The sequence below is a fragment of the Pelmatolapia mariae genome, linkage group LG22 (genome assembly GCF_036321145.2).
Source record: "Pelmatolapia mariae isolate MD_Pm_ZW linkage group LG22, Pm_UMD_F_2, whole genome shotgun sequence".
Taxonomy (NCBI): domain Eukaryota; kingdom Metazoa; phylum Chordata; class Actinopteri; order Cichliformes; family Cichlidae; genus Pelmatolapia; species Pelmatolapia mariae.
In genome coordinates, this window is record NC_086245.2 from 13789498 (window position 1) to 13810955 (window position 21458).

At 40.0% G+C, this 21458-nt stretch overlaps 1 protein-coding gene across 3 annotated transcripts; it reads right to left on the minus strand.

Moving 5' to 3' along the window:
- Positions 1 to 3682: 3682 nt before the first annotated feature.
- On the minus strand, positions 3683 to 21421 carry rprd2a (regulation of nuclear pre-mRNA domain containing 2a). Of its 3 annotated transcripts, none has more exons than XM_065470649.1 (12): positions 20986 to 21421; positions 12942 to 13071; positions 12636 to 12787; positions 12211 to 12263; positions 11935 to 12061; positions 11658 to 11833; positions 11054 to 11396; positions 9335 to 9514; positions 8693 to 8875; positions 6589 to 8598; positions 4039 to 4187; positions 3683 to 3885 (listed from the first exon to the last, which is right to left on the minus strand). In XM_065470649.1, the coding sequence occupies exons 1-10, from the start codon at positions 21158 to 21160 to the stop codon at positions 6899 to 6901; spliced, it is 3219 nt and encodes a 1072-aa protein (XP_065326721.1). In that variant the 5' UTR covers positions 21161 to 21421; the 3' UTR covers positions 3683 to 3885; positions 4039 to 4187; positions 6589 to 6898. The 3 variants fall into 3 exon arrangements, with proteins under 3 accessions (XP_065326721.1, XP_065326720.1, XP_065326719.1); XM_065470648.1 differs by having other exon boundaries at positions 3683 to 3898; XM_065470647.1 differs by having other exon boundaries at positions 3683 to 4187.
- Between the last annotated feature and the right edge of the window lie 37 nt (positions 21422 to 21458).

Sequence of the window (21458 nt, forward strand, 5' to 3'; positions counted from 1 at the left end):
CTCCGTCGCAATCCTTCATCTGGTTCCAGGGTTTTTGGAGTTTGTGTTTTAGTTTGTTATTAAAGATTTTTCCATTGTTTTTATTATTGTTGATTACTGTTTGGTTGGGTATTTCCTGCTTTGATTTTGGTCTGTGTGCATTTACTCTTGTTTTTGAGCTCTAGTTTCCATTTCATATTTATGGAGTTTTGGATACATGTTTGGATTTTATAGCACTTCCTGTGTTTAGTGTATTCTAGTGAGGAGTCTTAGTTTTGATTATGTATGTGTGTGTTTGTGTGTGTACTTGTGACTGGAAGCACTCTCCCTCATGCCTCTTGTCCCTGACTTCCTGTTTAGTGCTTTTAAAAAAGGTTAGCTCCTGTTTTACTTTGAAGATTGGGCTTTTTTTAGTGCCTCATTGCCTCCTTTGTGATCACCCCCCATCTGCAGTTAGATTTAACCTCCTCACTTCTGCTCTCACCTGTGCCTTGTTCCCTTAATTAGTGCTCTGTAGGCTTGCGTTGCTCTTTTATGCTCTCTCTCTCTCTCTCTCTCTCTCTCTCTCTCTCTCTCTCTCTCTCTCTCTCTCTCTCTATATATATATATATATATATATATATATGTATATATATATATACACACACACGCATTATTAAACTCCTTCTGAAAATACCTCGCCGGTGGAAAGCCAACAGTCTGAACCTTAAACATATGTTTTGGATTTAAAAACAATCGGTGGAATGAAACTTTTTTATTGCAATGTTTGTGTCTGTATTGACCTTTTATCTTTGGCTATTAGTCAACACTGGAAGGATAAACTTATGACTTTGGTTAACACCACACACTAACATAACAGAAAAGATTATTTTTTAAGATCCAAATAGATTTTTTTCATCACTTTATTTTTCCTGGTACGTGGCTGTCATTTGTGTCATGGTCCCAAAGCACATCTACTCCTTAAAATTCAGCTTGCAAAGACAATTATTTTCATTGCTTGTTATCTAAAGAAACTGGATGACGTGGTTGAGGCTTCTGGCCTCAAGGGTGCCTTCTAGGTGAGCTATTTTGGGCATGTCCAGCTGTGAGGAGACATTGCAGTAGAGTCTGGACACACTGGAGAGATCATGTCTCTCTGCTGGCTTGAGAAAACCACAGAAAACCTGGAGGCGGTGTCTGGGGAGAGAGCGGTCTGGGCACCTCTGCTTAGGCTGCTTCCCTGTAACACAGGCTTGTATAAGAAGTAGAAAATGGATAGACGGGCTTGTGATCTGATGCATAATGAACACGTTCACAGAAACACAAGTGTTTGCACTCACATTCAGAGCTGCACAGACAGTGGAAAACATGAAAAACCCACACAGAAATGCATTAATGACCCTCCGATTATAAGCTGCCAGCTCATCTCATCTGCTCAGAAACCTAAAATCAGGTTAAAATAAAATGCTGTGTATTAAAAAAAAAATCAGATAATTCAAGGTGAAATAAAGGGAAATTCTTTCTCCCTCAAAATAGAAAATATAAGGCAGCAGGTGTTTGTTTTCGGGATATTCGTTTTTCGCGTGGAGATTAAAAAGCAGACAGTCCCTGACATCAAGAGACGCAAATCCGCCTTTTGTTCTCGCTGTGGAGCTGGCCGTGGTCCTGAAAGCTATCTGCTCAGTGTGCTCATGATACATTCTCGGGGATACAATGTAACCTCTCTGAGTAGGGGAAAGGGCGTTATATTCATAAGTATATTCGTAAATGCGGGGGCCGATTTCACAGGACACACGCACACACACACACGCCCTCTCTGAAATCTCGGCAGCATGTAAACAATGAACCCACATGACAGCAGGCTGCACACACCCGACATGCGCACACGGCGCTACTTCAAAGGAGTCACGATCTGGACCTGGTTGGCTTGAGCATCGCAGCAGCGTTATAGTTATTCTAAGCATACCTCTGGGCACAGATTTATCGGTGGCCTCACCATTTAATACTTTATATTTCCAACAGCAGAACATCTCCTCGGCTTGTGTTAAGACTGCCATCTGCCATCATCAGTCACTAAATCCTATCTGCCCGCCGCCAGTCAGCCCCTCTGTAAGCCCGTGGTGCAGGCGTGGCAAAAACTCAATTCATCTGGTGTCGATCGGGTATAAATGGGTGATAAGGAACAGCGTCGGGTACGTGATTTGTGTCATTTTCACAATGGATGACAATTTTATTTTTCGGAATGTAACTGACAACGACATCTGGTGACAAGCTGCTAACAAATGCGATGCCAGCAGGGTGCTTATGTTTCTGCTGTGCTCTAAATGTAGGACTTTAGAAAAAAGAAAAAAGAAAAAGAAAGATAAATCTGTGGGTTTGAATGTGCTGCTGTACAAATACAGATATACAGATATACAGATAGATAGATAGATAGATAGATAGATAGATAGATAGATAGATAGATAGATAGATAGATAGATAGATAGATAGATAGATAGATAGATAGATAGATAGATAGATAGATAGATAGATCTGAATCTTTAATAATACACCTCCTTAACCTCTCCTTAACGCAAATAGACCATGTAGACACGGTCAAGATGACCTGCTGTTGAGATCAGAGATCAGAGGAGAATGGTCAGACTTCCGGTCGATAAGAAGGCAACAGTAACTCAAATAACCACACATCACACCCAAGGTGTGCAGAACAGCATCTCTGAACACACAGCACACTGAACCACACTGCATACCAACATGTCAGCTATTTCTGAGGAATGTTTCCAGCACCTTGCCATAAAGAATTAAGATAGTTCTTAAGGGAAAAGTGAATCTAACCGAGTACTAGCAAGGTGTACCGAATATTTATGACTAAGTATAAATACTAGGTAAATAAAGGTTAGTTTGAAATACATCACTATCATTTAACCCTCTGCTGTCTGAGCTGCCACAGGGTTAAGGTGCAAGAACCCCAGCCCGTTTTTTAAGGAAATTATATAGTTTACTGTATTTTTTGACTTGTTAACTGAAACATTTATTTTGCCCTTGATTTTAAAGACATTGAAGAACCATTTTCAAAAGCCAAATATTCTTATAGCACAGGGTCAGTGATGAGGGCGGTTGCCAAAACTGATGTTCTGAATTAGATGTAACTGGATTAAATAAACAAAACCCATTAAAAAAAAACCCAAAAAAACAAACAAAACCCACTTCATATATTTGGCAACACTGTTTTAAGAAGATAAAATGGTTTGACTATAAAGAGATTTTTGAACAAATGTAGCAGAAATAAAGATGTTTATGTCTTTTGTACCTTTTATTAGAAAAGCACAGCCGTTATGAATGCTATGGTACAAAGGTTTCACCAACAAATACAAAAGAGGGGTCAGCTGGAAAGTGAAAGCAATCTGAAATGGAAATACTAATTGATCCAATGAAAATTGTTCTTTAGTGCAGGTGTAATGGACTCCCACAATGACTGTAACTTAATTACACAAATGTTTCCCGGAAGATTTAAATGCTCCAGAAATGGGTCTTAAACTCAACGTTCATCAAAGGTCATAAAAGACTCTGAAATTTTGTTGTAAGAGACAAAATTCAAAGAGTCTGGTTAAAATTGAGACAATGTTTTAAATTGAAGTGAAACTTTGCAGTTTTCTTAAACTGAGCTTATGGAGATGCTCCTTTGTTAAATACTGTAAGGAAATGACCAGACAACGACGCTGTGTTTTGTTTTCATTTGCACAATGATCATTTATTCCACAAAAACATGCATTTAATGGGTATGTGTACAGGTTGGAAACATGAAAAGTACAGATTTGTTTAAAGCAATGTAAAGAGAAGGCAATAAAATAGCTGTAATTATTCATAAGGATATTAATAATCCTGGCTGTACTCACATGGTCCTCTATGTCCAGCCGTCCTCCTTTTCTGCGTTTCCTCACTCACACACACACACACAGGGACGGAGAAAAAATAGAACCATTTTCAACATTTTATTTTCCCCCCACTCTGTATTGATTGTTTTGATTTCCTGCTGGTGGCACTTAGTTTCTGATGTAGCTATTAAACTGAAAGCCTTACCGGTGCACAGCGTTCATAACAGGCCGTGAAGAGCCATCACTGCGAGCGGTGCAGAATTCAAAGAGAGGAGCCGCCACCATCTTCATCAGTTAACATGTGGGGGAAAGGTTTCCATCACATCAGACACATCAAAGTGTGGCTCTGGATCCCTGAGGATGAAAACAGGAGCGAGGAGGGGAGGGGATGAGAAACGGGGAATGAGTTCAAAAAAAATTCAGGGGGAAGGAGGTGTATGTGTGTAGGTAACGTTCACTCACTTCATCCTTTGCGTAAATACAAAGAAAAATGCGTACAGTAAGGTGACCTGACACATTTACACACGGCCCCGACATGAAGGCTGATAAATGCTGAATAATTTAGTTATTTATTAAATTTTTCATGCTATAGGCTACTCCTCCCCTCTCTAACAAAGTGACTCTGGGAAGATGTGCTGACATCTGGCGACGGCCGGCTCACCTGTGACTATGTTTAATTTCCAAGTAAACTCCGCAGATTAAAAACTAACTTCTGACCAATAAAGATGTCGAATGGGAGCACTCGTTTTCTATTTGTTCCCTCCAATTGTTTTCATCTAACACCGCTTTTTTTTGTTTTCGTGTTTGTGTGCGCGCGCGTCTACACGAAGGGAACGATTTATTGCTAAAATCGAAACTCATTTCCCTAAACGACCTCCGTGCTAATTAAAGTAGACCTAAATTAAGGGCAGTTTTAACTGCACGGATTTATCAGAGTTAGGAGCCCATTCACATCGACATTTTTAAAAGGAACAAATTAAGCTGTATTATTTGCCGCTTACGCACTTAGAAATAAAAGTCCCAATAATAATGTCTTTTTTAACTTCTCATACTTGATTTAATGCAATAATTTAATGACCGCACTAAGAAACTGCAAATGAATTAAGGGAAGTGGGTCTTTCGGTACTTGATTATAACTGCCTAATCAATCCAACTGATCACCACTTTTGTCTTTTAGAGTGATTCTCACGCTGAGGCTGTGTGTGTGTGTGTTTGGCACCAAATCGATCTGGACCTCTTCAATTAAAGAGAATATTTGCGGAGTCAAGAGAGCCTTACTGAAAACGTGTTCGTTTCAAATTAAGCCAAACTGACTGCATTAACGCTCCCTGCACGGTAGCCTCACATGGAGACACCTAACAGACCTTTAACTGCTTTAAGGATCCAGTTACGCGTAAAACCGCCGCTACTTTATTTTGGATCTCAGCCAAACTAATCTTTTGCAAATTTATTCTTGTTACTAAGCAACTTTTCAGGCATCTGCCCAACAAAGCAGAGCAAATGTGATTCGATTAAACTAAGTAACCTATGCACACGGAGGTACACACAATCAGCGTGGACACTACTTCTTTAACCGTATTTATATTAAATACCAAAAAACTTAAAAAGTGACTCAGAGCAAAAATCTGACTTATCAAGTTAAGATGTTTTTCTTTAGAAATGGCTATCCCTATAAAGTCCCTATAAATGTAATAAATGTAGTAAGCGGAGCTTTTTCTTTTACTATTCTTGAACTCTAATATCACTTTTATCTGGTCTAATGCAGCAACTTATTTTAAACCTAATGGGATGCTGATACATTGATGAACACATTTCCCAAACAGTATTATAGATTTAATCCTTAAATTATGAACCATAACTTTAAAAAAAAGAAAAGAAAAGAAACCCCACAACACTCCTTAGTGTTACCTGCAGTCGTGTTCATGAGTAATGGGGCCAGTGGCGTTATAATTTCTGTGTGAATAATTAGAGGTCCTGGCTTAGGTGCTTTTAAATGTGATGCAGAAGTAAAGGCAGTGATGCAACAGGTCAGAGATCAGAGATAATAAAAAAAAAAGAGAATAAATAAATAAACGACACTTTTTTCAAACTCAGATTTTTATTGGTCAGTACAAATAAACGAAAGTGAAGCCGACTGTCTTCATCCTCCTTCCAGAAATGCACTTCTTCTGCTTCGGTGTTGGAGGCTGGAAAAAAAATAAACCCACCCCCCCGCTTGTCTAGACTTGTGTCGCCTTCCTAAACGGGACGTAAAAATTATCGCCGAAGGGATCTTGCGCATAGGTGGAGAAAAGCAATGCTTCACAAAAAACAAAAAAACAAAACACCGAACATTTGGAGCTGGAACAATGAGAAATAATTCCGCCAAATATGCTAATGTGTACTGTAGAAGAAACAGAAATTCCATAGCATACACTCGGTTTGTCATACCCAAAGACAAGTTTAAATGAACGATTTTTCAAACGCTAATGGGATCCTGCTGATACGGGACTGAAGCAGTCAAAACTGCTCACTGAAAAACTAAATAAGAGCAGAAACACTGCACCAACTACACTCTTTTCTCACCGTCTTAGCAAAAATAACTGTCTTTCAAAAAAAAGTGTGGAACTGTCTGTGTCTAGTTGGTTTAGACTGGACTGCATGCACACACACGTACCATGCACGCACTCTGACACGCTTACATTTAATGCAGTGCTTCATATTGGAGGAAATGATACAAAAAGTGAATTTTATATATATATGTATATATATCCACCTCTTATCTTCTTTAATCTTCTGTCTTCGCTCTTCAGCTCAGCAACCCTCTCAGAGGCACCGTGTTCTTTATGTCTCTTGGTGTTGGCTCTCCTCAGTCTTCCACACACCCTTTTTTCCTTCTGCATTTAAAGTTTTTTCTTCTGGAAGCTGCTGAATTAATTCTTCTTCATTTCAGCTTTGCCACATCGTGCCCACCCCAGTGCAATAACTGCACATTCATCCACCTGCAGTCTCCATTTCAGTTTTTAGGAGGCTTTTATAACCTCCAAGACTTTTGACTTTGAGCAGTCTCAGGGCTACATGCTCAGTCAGTACCGTGGGGGCATAAAGGGTCTCTTAGGGGGGAACATTGGGCCTCCTGGTCTTAGACCTGGACGTTTGCCTCTAAACCTCGGGTCAGGACCTTGAAATCGAGGAAATGGGGGGCGAGGAGGTCCTCTGGGGTGTGGGTGATGTGCAGGGTGAGGAGGTCGATGCGGAGGTCGTAGACCGGGATGACGGATTTCGTGATGAAGCGGTGGTCTCCTAGGAGGGTAGTGCGGAGCAGGGGGGCTGTGATGTGGGTAGTCGTGGGCGTAGTAAGGCTCCTCTGAGTTTGAGAGTGGAGGAGTGAGGCGGCCTCGAACTCGGGGATAGTGGTGTGGAGGGCTGCCTGGTCTGTAATACGGGTCATCTGGGCCGTGATAAGGATTGTCTTGGAAATAAGGGGGCTCGTGCTGGAGGAGTTCGTCATGGTGCCGTTCAAGGTCCCCTTGGTAATGCCGGTCATCTGACTGGTGATGTAAATCCTCAGGGTGACGTGGCCGATGCTGGTCAGTGTCATACAGATGTTCATCAGGGTGATACAGGGATTTGTGTTGATGATCATGGACCACCATCCCACTGATGACACTCTCAGTTCTGGCCCCGAGCATGTCCCCAGAGTCTGTGCCGGGAATCGGCTGCTGCTCCGGAGGAATCATCGAATTGCTGGCCGATGAAAGGGAAACCTCAAAAACGCGAGGAGGGGGAGGTAACCTTGGGACAGGAGGAAGATTGCCTTTAAAGAAACCATGTAATGGGGTGCCCCCCTGCTGGGAGAGCAGCTCTTGAGGTTCACGAGTTTGCTCAGCTTGGTATGGATAAAGTCCGGATGTGTTGTTTTCTTGAGCCCCTCCGGGCACATTATAGCCGCTGGGCTGCTGAGAGCTCCCCTCTGGGTAAGTGTCACTGTACCAACTCCTTTCACTAGGCCCATGAAAGCTGTCAGCAGTCTGTGTGTTACCGGCACTGCCTGGGGCTCTTTCTCCAGGCACTGGCCCTCCTGTCTGTGCAGAAATCTGCTGGTAATGTCCAACCGGTGCAGTAATCCCATGTTCAGAGATCTCCTGTTTGCCAAATGGGTACGGCTGGTAGATCTGCCCATTCTGAGAGACACCAGGCTGCAGGTGAGCAGGCTGTTGAGGATTGTTGGGGTTCGGCTGTGTGCTATTCTGGTATGCAACAGGAGCCATTATTGCAGATTCAACAGATGACTGACTTAACTTGGGAGCAAATGGAACCACCATTGGCTTGTCCATAATCTCATCTTGAGTAGGTGTGCCTCCCCCCTCGTCCCGCACAGGTGTCCCATCCTGGGTGTCTGTGCCAGTAACCGGACTATGATTATTGCTTCCAAGAGCTGGGTTTGTTGAAAAAACCAAGTCAAATGCACTAAAAGCAGGGTTTCCCTGCAAGAAGCTGTGTATTTTAGACTCTAAACTTGTAGAGGATGGTTCAGGATCTGTTGTCAAATCCATGTCTCTATGAAGAGCCTGAACCAGGGCAGAGGCAGGGTTGGAAGTCTGGGGGGGTGCTTGGGTGCTTGAGCTCTGCCTTGCAATAGAGCTGGATAGGGGAAGCACAGATGTGCCAAAGGAGTGAGGCAAGCTCTGAGAGGGTACCGCTGATGAAACTGTGGATGAAGGAGAGGCAGTAATCTTGCCTGTACTGGAGGAGTCAGCTGAGCTGCCCACAACTGAGGTGACGCCTAAGGGGCACAAGGAAGATAGAAGAAAGATAAGCAAGGGTGCTGCTATAAATCAACATTTTTTTGAATACTGTAAGTAAAGGTTGATTCTCACCTTCGAGGCTGCTTTGACCCTGGACTTTGGACAGAGCACTGAGGAGGTCTGCAGGACTCACTTCTACCTTGGAGAGGATACTAACCAGTGAACTGGGGTCCTGCGCTGCAACAGGAAGAGCAGGCGTGCTCTTAACTGAGGAGACAGCGGGGGCAGCTGCAGGAGGAGTCTCCACTAACGGCGCTGCAAAAAACAAACCTACACTCACTCACAGTGTAACCCACCATATACTAACTTTTTATTAGACAGTTAACAGATCTGTGAAGGCCAAATGTTCATTCAGATATTTATGCATTATGAGGTATATTTAAAACAAACTAACTTTGACATTTGGCAAACGTACCAGATTAACTTAAATACTCTGTTAAATCTACGCAATCTAAATGCACTGAAAACATATATGCAGTTTAAGTACATACTCACATATGCTCTCAAGATCTTTTTGTTTATTTCTACATTAAAAATTAATGACGCTGCAGAGATATTAACGCTCCAAACACATTGCAAACCCAGCTGGTTCTTCCATAGCAGAAGTCGAGACACACTTAATGATGGCACGTGGAAGATTTTATTTTATTTTATTTTGAAAGAATTGAAAGAAATCATCTATGTGCATGTTACAAAAAGGCCCGTGCTACTCACCTGTGTTCTTCACGACTGAGCTTAAGCTGTTGAGGATGGAGCCAATTTTATTCATGTCCACACTTTCCAGAGCGGCCGCTGGAGTGGCAATGGGCTGCTCTGTCGCTACTAATGGCACGCTTTTTGCAGGCATCGGTGCGGGCACCTCTGGGTGGAGAACGGGTTCTGTCCGCTCTTCAACTGAGGAAAGAAAATATGGCAGCGATAACAGTGAGAGAGGGCCAATGTAATAGCGCAGCTAAGTGCAGTTCTTCTACATTTGGTTTTTGTGACTGATTTTGTCGCTGTCGCCCGATTTCCAGGGCAAATTTCTTAAAAAGTTACCCAAATAATGGTTGCAGGAAGGAATGTGGTGCAAAAAAAGAGAACAGAAAATATATTTATGACTCTAGCTGTATATTCACAAGTGTTTTAATATTTTTAATATTAAAAATGTTTCCTGGAGATGTAGGGTACTGAGATTTGCTTTTGCAGAGACCTGATGCTCAAAGTAAGCTCAATTGATGGATAATTACATTAGAACATTTTAGAATAACTGTCATACATAAAGGGAACTTATATAAATATGACATACACAAATAGTCAGTGAAATAGTAAATTCCTGTGTAAACTTCTTTCTTTTGGCTGCTCTCTTTAGCGGTAACCAAAGCTAATTATTTACTTCTATATCACCCTATCCCTACCAGCTTATGCTGTCATCCCGACTTTCTCCATGTCCTCATTCACTACATCCATGAACCTCCTCTGTGCTATTCCATATTCAGCATCCTTAGCCTTGCTTCTCTAACTTTGTCTCCAATTTCCTCGACCTGAGCTGTCTCTCTCTGACGTACCAATTTCTAACCCTAGTCACTCCCAATGAAAACTTCAGCTCTGCCACATCTGGCTCCAGTTTTGAAATAACTCCATTTGGTCAGTGTAGCCACTAAAACCGCTTGGATGCTTCAGGATTAATGAATTCCTCTAAATAACAGGTGTGATTTGTAAAGCCTGATTTATCTTTGACGCAGAGCTTTAACAGATGTCCACAGCAGGCGATGGTTTCACCTGTGATCACAATGCATCCATCTAAGTAAATGCATACTCTGGGATATGTGATGGCGGTGGGCTGGGCACACGCTAGAACTCAAATTACTTGAGGTAGAATATTCTTATTTTAACATGCAGGTAAATTTAAGAATGTGCACATCAGCTACTGTGCAGATGCTGTTTCTTCCATGGAGTCTCATCAGATGGTGTATAACAGACATTTTGTCTTTATTAAATGGTCAGAAATGAGAAGAAAACTGTCAAACTTCTGTCAAATAAGGTAACGCAGACTCATCACCTTTCTTATTACAAACACTGTTAAATCCAAAAGGCCCTTTTTTTCCTCCAGGAAAACTTTAACAAAACTAGCTTATCTCAAAACAAAAGAAATATGTAAAAAGACTACTTTTAAAACTAAAACTAGGAGCATTTTAACCCGTTAGGTGACACCATGTAACATCTGCATTAACTACTACCGACAGCAGGTTCAAAAGATGCTACTGCAAAAGTTGAAACAATGATTATCATGCAATGCTTGAGAACTTTTGTGTCGTTACGGTGCTTGCCCATCTCTCCTGTGTTTGTCATTTCATTCTTTTTAGTAGGGTACTGAAGACCAATATAAAAACCACACAGCACTTAAAAAGCATTGTAGAGTCTTGAAATCCCAAAACATTACCCCCTCCTTACCTATGATGCCCCCACTCTCCATTTCGTCCTCAGACAGCTCCATGTCCTCCACCTCGCGATTGTCATTCTCACCGAGAGCCTCTGTGTCTCTGGGAGACCCCCCCGGGGAGGACAAAGGGCTCGGGGCTGGCGGCTCTGCATCATCGTCCATTGCAGAACCATCGAGGTCTGGATCGGGGTGGGCCATTTCCAGACCGTGGAAAGGAGACTCTGAGCCTGTTGGAGATGGAGCGTCTGCTGAGGGAGAGGGGATGGGTGACTCGTCCAGGTCGGGCAAGGTGGACTTCAAGGTGTCCAGCTTACGCTTGAGGTGGGACACCCGGTTAGCAAATGTTTGGTAGGCCTTGAGAGGAGAAGCAACAGAGTTTAAATACACAAAAATGTAAATGCTAAGTCTATTAGCCAGTTTTAATACAGACTTCACGCAAATTCAAACAGCAAGATAGAGAGGCATAAGGTTTATCTACAGCTAGCAACAAGAGTCTAAAACAGAATGTACCAAAACGCCCAACACAAGCAGGGTAATAAATCTACAGGTAACTGAATTTCTTCATGCTTTAGAACAAAAATAAATACAAATTAAAAATAAACCTCTTTCACTTACGTTAGCTACAATCTTCACTTCCTTGTACTGCATCTCATAGAAGATATCTGCGTTGGTGAGTGCCTCCAGGAGTTGAGGTAGGATTTTGTTTTGTTTATCAAAGAACTTCACGAACTCCTGTAGCTGTGCGCTTCCTTCCTCAAAGTCCTTGGAGAACTTCTTTCCTCCTGCCTTATCTGCAAGAACCAAGCAGTAATGTGAGGAAATCATAAAAGTCACAACCCATCCTTCTTATCGCTCCGGGTTGGACTGTATAGCAGCAAAAAGAATAAAACACCTTTGAGTTTCTTGAGGGCATCAGAACTGAAGATGTCAACCCTCATAGCTGCCAGCTGTTTCTCTCTGAGGTCGACCTCCTCCAGAGATCTCTTGTACTTGGACAGCTGGTCTACGAGTGCCTGCGGCTAAAGCAGAGGGAGCAGTCAGTCATATCATAAGCGCAACAAAGTCTGATCACAGTGTTTGAGTCAAAGACAAGACGATAACAACCGTGCTTGTAAAACGGCACAGCTGGAGTTTAGTGAGGAGTTTTAAACTCTAACATCACACTTACCACAAATTCAGCAACGACCTTGGATCGTAGATCAGCTTTAGACTCGACTGGAGCTTTAAAATAAATAAAAAAGCCCATCAACTCAAACAGCAAAATTAACTACAAACACCCAGAAATCTACACAACAGAATGAAATGCAACATTATTTAAGAACTGAGATCATAATTATTTAACAGAATTATTCCTAAACTCTGGGAAAACTGTGGATGTATTAAACCTAAATAAATAAATAATAAACTTGTCTTAAAGCCAATTAAATTAAAAATTAAATAAATTGTGTTTTCATAATCACTGAAAGCCAAAACTGTAACTGCAATTAAAATACAATTAACTGTACAAGGTGCCACGACTGGTAACGACAAGTTTCATGTTAAGATGGTGCGTCTAATAAAATTAAAAATTATAACAATAATAAGCAAACTTACTTTTTTGCTCCACAGGAGTGACAGGAGGGGACTCCTCTTTGATCAGGGCGTTCTTAAGGTCAGCAATGAGAGTCCCTGAATACACACCTCTCTCCTCCCAGATGGACAGTATCCTCTCCGCTGATTTTATCACCTTCGAGTCACCTTCATAGCTACAGAGAGGGGAGATGATAAAAACTATAATGATGGCTGCTGGATTTAAGTGAGTCAGAATGAAACAAATGAGAGGAATGAGGGACAAGAAACACTGAAAGGTAGAGAGTAGCAGAAAGAAATATTGCACCAGTATCTCTACAAAGCACTTACTTAACCAGCTGGAAGGTGTCTGGAAGCACCTCGGCGAATGCCGTTCGGTAAACGATGGCATTTTTCCTTTTACAGTTCTGGATGACGTCATTGGCGAGATATAGCAGGTTGAGCCTGTGTGAGGCGTCAGCTGTTGGAGGAAACAGAGGCGCTGATGTTAGTTTGTTTGAACCAGACTGCTTCTAATTATGGTGCTTTTATCTGCGGCTGTTCATTCCCTTAAATCTTTCATTGTTTTTACTGTTTTTGTTGCTGCACAGCATGTCTGCCATTTTTAAACGTGCATATTAAAAAATCTGACTTGAAACCTGTTGAGCCTAAATATACGGAGAAGCAGCTCAGCTCTGTTTCACCTATTTTATTAAATATTGGTCAAAATCAGTAGTGGTCCAACACACTGCTTAATTTATTATCAATCTATAAATTTTGTACTTTATAAAAAGGTCAAACTGCAAAGCCTCAGTCACCGATCAATGATTATTACACCACAACAAAGCACAGCAAACAAATTCTGTTTTTTTGAAGCTGTAAATGTAACAAGTTTATTTTTACTTAATGCCCAGTTAAACTAAATAAATGACAAAAATCCATTATAGACATGTGTGATTAAGTCTGAAGTGATAAATCAGATTCATAAACAACACAGACAAGATAGCATGCAGTCAACAGCTATCAAGAATATTTAATCAACAGCTAACTGTTAAACATGACGTGAAATCATTTACACAATCTTTGTTCACATTTTATGACCTAAAGAAGGAGTTTTAAAAATGCCTGTTTTATAGTTTATACACACCATGTGTCATTTTTATTTGCAGTTTTTTTATATTTATGATATGATAATAAAGGTTAAAAATAAACTTGTGTTATTTCCACAAAAAAATCATGGATTACACTCTGCCCTCCTCCTCCTGGTTGGTATGTTGCAGTGCGCCCCCCCTAGTGGACAAACTATGCAACACATCAATAATTAACAACGAATTATTGGCTCATAAATGAAAATTATTTACCAATACCCAGCTATTGGCAAATAGCTGATATCAGCTCATAATATCTCCTGGTCAATAGTTTAATCAGTGCTTGATAAAATAACCAATATCTAAATGCAAAATACGTGTGCAATGCAACTAATTTCAACTCTCTGTAAGTAAATAATTTTGCTTTAAATGATCAAGTCTCTATTAATTCTCTAATTGTCTAGATGACAGATGAAAGCCACGTTTCTTACTCATCAGGAGTAGAAAAGCAAAAGGCTGTTGTTTTCCTTTTAATGCTGAGGGTTTGAACCCTAAACACAATCACTACAAAACAGTTTACTTTGAAATTTCTCCTGCAGCACTGACATCTGCGAGTGTGATCACGTTAGAAGAACAAAATTGATTAAACTGTAATATGCTCAAAGATCATGCTAAATTCTCCAAAGTCAAACACCGTTTCAGGTAACTGTAAAAACACTGCGACCAAGATTAACAGCGAAACAGGCAAGCGAGAGCCAAAGACATCCATCTATGAATACCTTCATTAAAAGGTGGAAACAACCAGCTCGAGGCTTCAAAATATGACATCAAAACCAATCGGTGACATCACAGTGGCTAGACATCTTTTACATACAGTCTATGTTTTAACTAGAGATACAGTGATCTGGAATCAGCTTATTTTCTAAATTTTTAGACTAGTGACTGACTAGTCAGCCTCTTGTATATTAAATTACAAAGCGGCCCGTTCAACGCATGTGCAACACATGCACAGCAGTGCAGGCATTATCAAAAGGAGCCTATCCTAGCTGCCATAGGTCAAGAGGCGGGATACATCCTGGACAGGTGTCCACCTCGCTGCAGGCCTAACACACAGAGACAGAACTATTCAAACACACCTCACTACAACTCACAAAACCCACTAACTGCATGTTTGTAGGAGGAGGTCAGAGTATCCTGAGAGGACCCACGCAGACAACAGAAGAGCATGCAAACTCTAAACAGAAAGACGTAACAAGGTGATGGATTTGAACGCAGGACCTCTTGCTGACGGGCAGCACTGCTAACCACCACCCCCTCACCCAATGAAGAATGTCTCCAGTTGAATCAAGCTTTCCAAACAGTAGTGTATTTTACATTTTTATTCTCTTTCTGTCTCTCTCTCTCTCTCACACACACACACACACACACACACACACAATTAGTAACCAAGCCAGCAGAAGCTGAAGAAATTACTGCAAAAGACGTCACCAAAAGGTCAGTGAACCCCATCTGGTGATGGATATTGATACAACTTCATTGATTCCAATGCCATTATTGATTCTGCTTATAGGTCAGATTCATTATTGATTCTTTTACTGACCTGATCCATGTTTGTGTGGTTTTTCAACATCAACACAACTGTTTTAAAACGTTTTTACGTTTAAGATCCCTCCTGTTCCTGGGCAGCCTAAACCGAATACAGCATTTCCATTAGTGAGAACACGTCTTTTATGTGCTCTAAGAGATGAACGACATCTACAATCTGATTTTACACGTTTTTCCTCAGTTTATGTGTGAGAAAGACTTCATTGTCTTCGAGCCTGAGAAATGCTTGAAAGTGGGTGTGCAGAAGCTCCACTGCCATGCTTGACATCATTGCTCTGCAAAGTGAAAGAAAAAAAATTCCTCTTATCAGGAAGAGGAACTGATACAACTTTGATAAACTGGAAATGTTGGTATGGATTCTTCACTGGAACTGGTTTTTAATTACTGTCCTTAACTCTGTACAGTGATCTGTGGTTTTACAATTTTTGCTTAAACATAAGATCTGGGATCTTTTTTCTTTTTTTTTTTTTAAATCAAGACATTTCTGTTGGACAATGTTAATGTTTCCCAGCTTATCTCCAGCCAATCTGGTGCACTGACTTAATACTACTTACAACTAGGGTGCAGTTAGTAAGATGTAGGTATATTAAAAATACCTTAGTGTAGTAGTAGTATTAAGTAAGTTTGACCCCACCCATATGGAAAAGATATATATAAATCTTATAAAGTTTGTATCTGTCTTGTGTGAAACTTGTATGAAAAGCATACAAAAGTGAAAACAGATATAAGATCCCTTGAAATATTATATAAATGAAACTTGTATGTTTTGGATACTTACTAAAACAATATATGAAAGTAATGAGAAAGTGGCTGCTTTCATGAGTAAATCATATAAGCCTCATATGATTTACTATATGAAGTAGACCACATCTTATGAAAGTCTTTTATAAGTTTTTTCTATTTCTTTTCCATATGGGCACCCCTGTTGTTTTGTTTAGGACAGAGGTGTCAAACATCAGGCCCAGGGGCCTGAATCGGCCTGACAAAGGCTCCAATCTGACCCCCAGCTTTGGAAAATACAACAAAGGGCATATGTTAACTATATTTTCACAGCTTTTTCTGCTGATAAAGATGTCCCTGCAGCCATTACTGTTTTGTTTGTTTGTTTGTTTGTTTGTTTGTTTGCTTGTCTTAATCAATTTTAAATCGTGCTTTTTATTTGTTTTTGTTTTTAATGTCTCTGTAAAGCACTTTGAATCACCTTGTTGTTGAATTGTGCTATATAAATAAACTTGCCTTGCCTTGCCTTGCCTTGCCATTAATACCACGCCAAAGTAGTTAAGTAATAGATAAACAATTAGATTTGTCTTTTATTGTCATTGCACGTGTACATGGGTGCTCCATACCAACTGTGCAGGAATAAAATATAAATAGTAAGACAACAGAAATGCATAACAAGCAATAGGAATATATACAAAACAAGAGGAAGCCCCGCAATAGAAAGACACTGTCTGTTAAATGACAGAAACAGAAGTTCCTGTCTCACTGTCTAATATTGACATTTCTATTAAAAAGGAAACAAAATCTCCATCAATTAACAAACACTTTGTTTTATAAACACAGGAGAGTCTGGAAAGTGAGCTACCAGAATGTTTTCTGGTGCTTGTGTTTTCCTACATTTATCATGTAGAAAAAAAACTAAGATATGCTGTTGAAATTGCATTATTTATCTAATATTAAGATACCTCTGGGAATAAACGTGCAGTTAAAGTTTCACGCCACCAACCCACCTAAGAACAAAGTGGGCTGTATGTGATGGTCAATGCAAAATGAGTTTGGCATCACTGGTTCAGGACTTTTCCAAAATAGTAAAAAAAAAAACAACACACACACACAAAAAAAAATCCCAGATATGACACTGTAGAGACAAAAATGTCCACTTGTTTTATCAGACGAACACAAGGTTAGATTTAATTTACAACAGTACAAAACAGAAAACGGAGAGCCAGCAATGCCAAAAACCTTGATATACTTTCTATTAAATTAATAATCAAAATACTGTAACAAATCTGATATATTAATCCACACATTTAACAATTTCTTTCTTATTTTCATTCTCAAGTTCATCCAAAAAGCTTTGGTAGCTTCCAGTTAATACATTTAAATGCTATGTTTTTAAATGTATTTATTAAGTGTTATTCAGATGTTTAACACATCTCTGTCTTCATGGTACACCACTAAGCCTCTGAAAAATCACTAACAGGCTTTAAACTGCATAAATGGAAAACTCAGGTGTCAGATATAATGAAACAGTCATATCTTTAATGACAAAATGGAGACAATGTCTAAAAGAGGATAACACTATACTGCAATCACAGAGGGAGAACCACAACTTACTGCTGTTAATAAGTCTCCACACTGAACGTACCTTGCTGTCTTCATCAGCAAAAGACAGTGATGAACTTTAAATTGACAGCAAATGCTAAAACCTCACTAGAGCACAAATTAATGAACAGTAGGTATAAAGGTATCAATAGTAATGGCCTTTGTTTTAAATTATTGGACAATTCCAACTATATGAATGATCCTTAAGCTGCAAGTCAAAATAAATTACTCCAAAACTGTTCAAGGGCTGTGCATGAGATTTATTCACCTGCTCTGCAGAGAATCAGAAACAGATCACTATTCTCACATCTGCAAGAAAAAGTTTGTGAACCTGTTTAAACTACTTCTGCACTCATTATTCATAAAATGTGAGCTGAATCTAAATCACAAGCATAATCCAATTACACAAATAGAATACGCACATTGTACTTTTGTTGATATAATCTCACAGTGAAGGCTTGAAAATGTAGATTCAACCGTTAGGAGCTCCACTTAAGCAGATGCTGCCTGAAGCATGGATTGTACAGGGGAACATTTTTTACAGAGAGATGACACTACCCAAGTGAAAACATGTATAACGCAAAAGGATTGATCCTAGCAAGGATTAAGATTTAAGATATAAGATTTGTCTTCTTAGTGTAAGACTGGTTGGTGGGAGCTGTGTCTTAATTACAGTTACTAGAAAGCTAGAAGCGTGATCAAGGCTACAAAAGCATCTCCTAATACCTTGGCAATAACACAAAGTACTGACTGATTTATTATAAAATAAATAATAGAGCCCCACTGAGAACCTGGTGCAGTTTGACAAATTTCCAAACAAATATGTAAGTAATCAAAGTGTCGGTGACAACTCAATACTTAAAGTGAGTTTGTGTACTCGGTAACATTAATTTACTCCAGCGGGCCACATGAGGAACTAAAACTGCTGTGGAAGGCTGCACCTGTACTGAACTCATTCTGCTCATTGTTACTTTTTATTTCTTTATAAACTGCTTCTGGTGAAAGTAGATCATGTTACAATTAGACCCCAATTGTGGCCCCATGGATAAATTAACTGCCCAGCGCAGGTTTACGGTAACAGAATATATTTTGTCTACATCAGGGGTTTCAAGCAAAAGGCACCGGGGGACAAAATTGACCAGCCAAGGACTCCAATACGACCCACTTTTACAGTATTTCCTACTGAGAAAGACCTTCCCCTCGGCCATTCATACTACAACAGTGTAATATGTAAAGGACAAAAAATTAAATGATGCAGAAATTCCTGTTTTTTTTTCACTATCAACAAAAGAAAATTCTGTTTGTTTGTTTATACACCCGGTCCAAGGTAAGAAAAAGAAAGAGAAACAGAAAGTTTACTGTGAATTAGTGCTGGGCGATATGACGATATATATCGTGTGGACGATAGAAAAGTGTCTATCGTGCCATTTGTCTTCTATCGTTTCTATCGTTTCTAGCCCGAATTTTACAAATTGTTACATAAAATATATCATTAACCCTTTACAACCGGTCGGAGCAGGCACACTCCGTTTTGCCTAACTATTTTTAAATCCCTGTAGAACTGTAACCACGTAAGGTAGCGCAATAATGGGTTTTTTTTTGCATATGAAACCGTAAGCGTTGTACTTACATCTTATTCCATTAGCTTGCCCTAGGTCACGGTTTCCTTCCACATATAGCTTTGCAAAAATTGCATAAAAAGCACTTCCAGCAACAAAAACATAATATTCCAGACTTGCAGCAACAAAAACATAATATTCCAGAAACAGGCTTTGCCGATCCAATCAGCTGTTCATAACACTTCCTAGTTTGTATATAAGTCAGCGCGAACTCTCGCATGTCCGCCATTACCTGCCCGAAACCGGAAGTGACGTCATTTTCGCGGAAAATGTAGTTTTTTAGCTTCAAAGCCTATGTTGGTGTTTTTAAAAGTCATGTTTGACTTTATGTTCTTCTGTATCGTTTCTGGGATGCTTAGAAGTCAAATTACACTGTTGTAAATAGTTTATTTTGATGCACATGCTGTGTTTTTGCAAATTTGCATTTATTTATTTTTATTTTTCCTGTAGTATATAAAAAATTGTGTGTCTCAAAAATAAAACTAAGAAGACACACAAAATAAATAAATGTAAAGATAAGCTCTGGCGGACTTGGTTCTATGGTAGGTCTTAAAGGGTTAAATAGCCTGTGCAAATATATTAGTGTTGTCTTCTCACTATACATACTCTTAACAAGAGAAAATAAAGTATTAAAAAATGATATTTTTCGCAAAGAAACTCTGTCTTGTGGTTTTGCAACATGGTGCTGCTTTAGGTGCACCCGGATTTGCGACATGCTTTACAGTAATTCAAAACAAAGACTGCACCCTCTCCACTCGCTGTTTAAAGACTGCATACTTTCCAGATGACCACAGGTCAGGTGGTATATCGTGATATATATCGTTATCGTGATATAAAATAATTCATATCGTGATAAATATTTTTTCCATATCGCCCAGCACTACTGTGAATTAAGAAAAACTTCCTGTTTTGTAATTATCGGACAGTCTGGGCAATGAGCTACCAGAACTTTTGCTGTAATTTTACATATTAATTTCTTACAATTTAAGCACAAAATCATACTGGCAGGTTTACTAGAGCAACATTTCTTAACGTGTAGAAGAAATTAGAAGAACTGTTGAAATTGCACTTTTTAATATATTAAGATATCTCATTATTTAATGTTTATTTAAATTTGTTTACATTGACAGAAAGGAGGGTTTCACTCATCTGACCCAATTACAATCAAAGTAAGCCGTATGTGGCCCTCGATGTAAAAAGAGTATGACGTCGCTGGTCTATATATATTATGGATGGACATTGGTGTCCAGCCTGGTCCAAAAGGTCACTGTTCCCCATGAGCTGACTACAAATAGCTCAGTCATACAGTTTTGGTAACAAAACTGTCTTTCCAGTCTCATAACATGTTGTGATCTGGTAGGCTGTTAAATCTTGAATTTCCCGTTGTAGCCTGTAAAGCTGGCACAGGCTGACCTCTTGTAGCACTGTCAGAACTGTACATTTGACAGGTTCATTACTCTGCACATTAGTTTATAAACTCTTTGTAGACTCTACGCGGGTAAACGCAGGCTATAGTGTGCACATGGATGACAGCTTGAATGTCCCTGCTGTCAAAGGAGCGCCAGTTTTAAACTCCACCGTTTCCCGGCATTTCAACCTAAGGCAAATAGGTTAACGCGCCCGGATAAAGGTATGATTCGTCAAACAGCAGGAATAAAAACTATATTTAAAATATTTAAAAGCACAAACATCTCATTGCAACCATTGCGATCGTTGAGCTCAAACGAGTTCAAAGGTGCAGGCAGTAGGGCTACTTACATTTCTTCAAGCACTTCATCCAGTGTCGCACTATCACACTGTGGTACTTCTTGTTGTCGATGCACCACGCTGACAGTCCTTGAATCGAGTCCATGGTGTTGGTCACATTTTGTAACTTTCTGTCCAAAGTGGACTCCAGAGAGCCGCTGGTAGCGGCTCCGGCTCCCGCTGCCATGTCCGGACGAGTTTGTTGGTGAAGGCTAGCACTTAGCTTAGCATGCTAACTTAACGCAGCACAGGCATCTTTGCACTCAGGAGCCTCTCAGCCTGCTCCGAGATCCTAAAAGGTCTTCAGTGTTTGCTAACCCGTGTCCCAATCCCTGTGTGTGTACAAATTATTCACGGTGAGCTTCCTTATCGCGGCTAAACAGTCATATCGTTTCACATTGAAGGACTAAAACTCAGCGCCTCGCGGCATCCTGTGGATGTTTACTCGTTGTTGGTGGGGTGATGAAGAACACTTCCGCAAACAC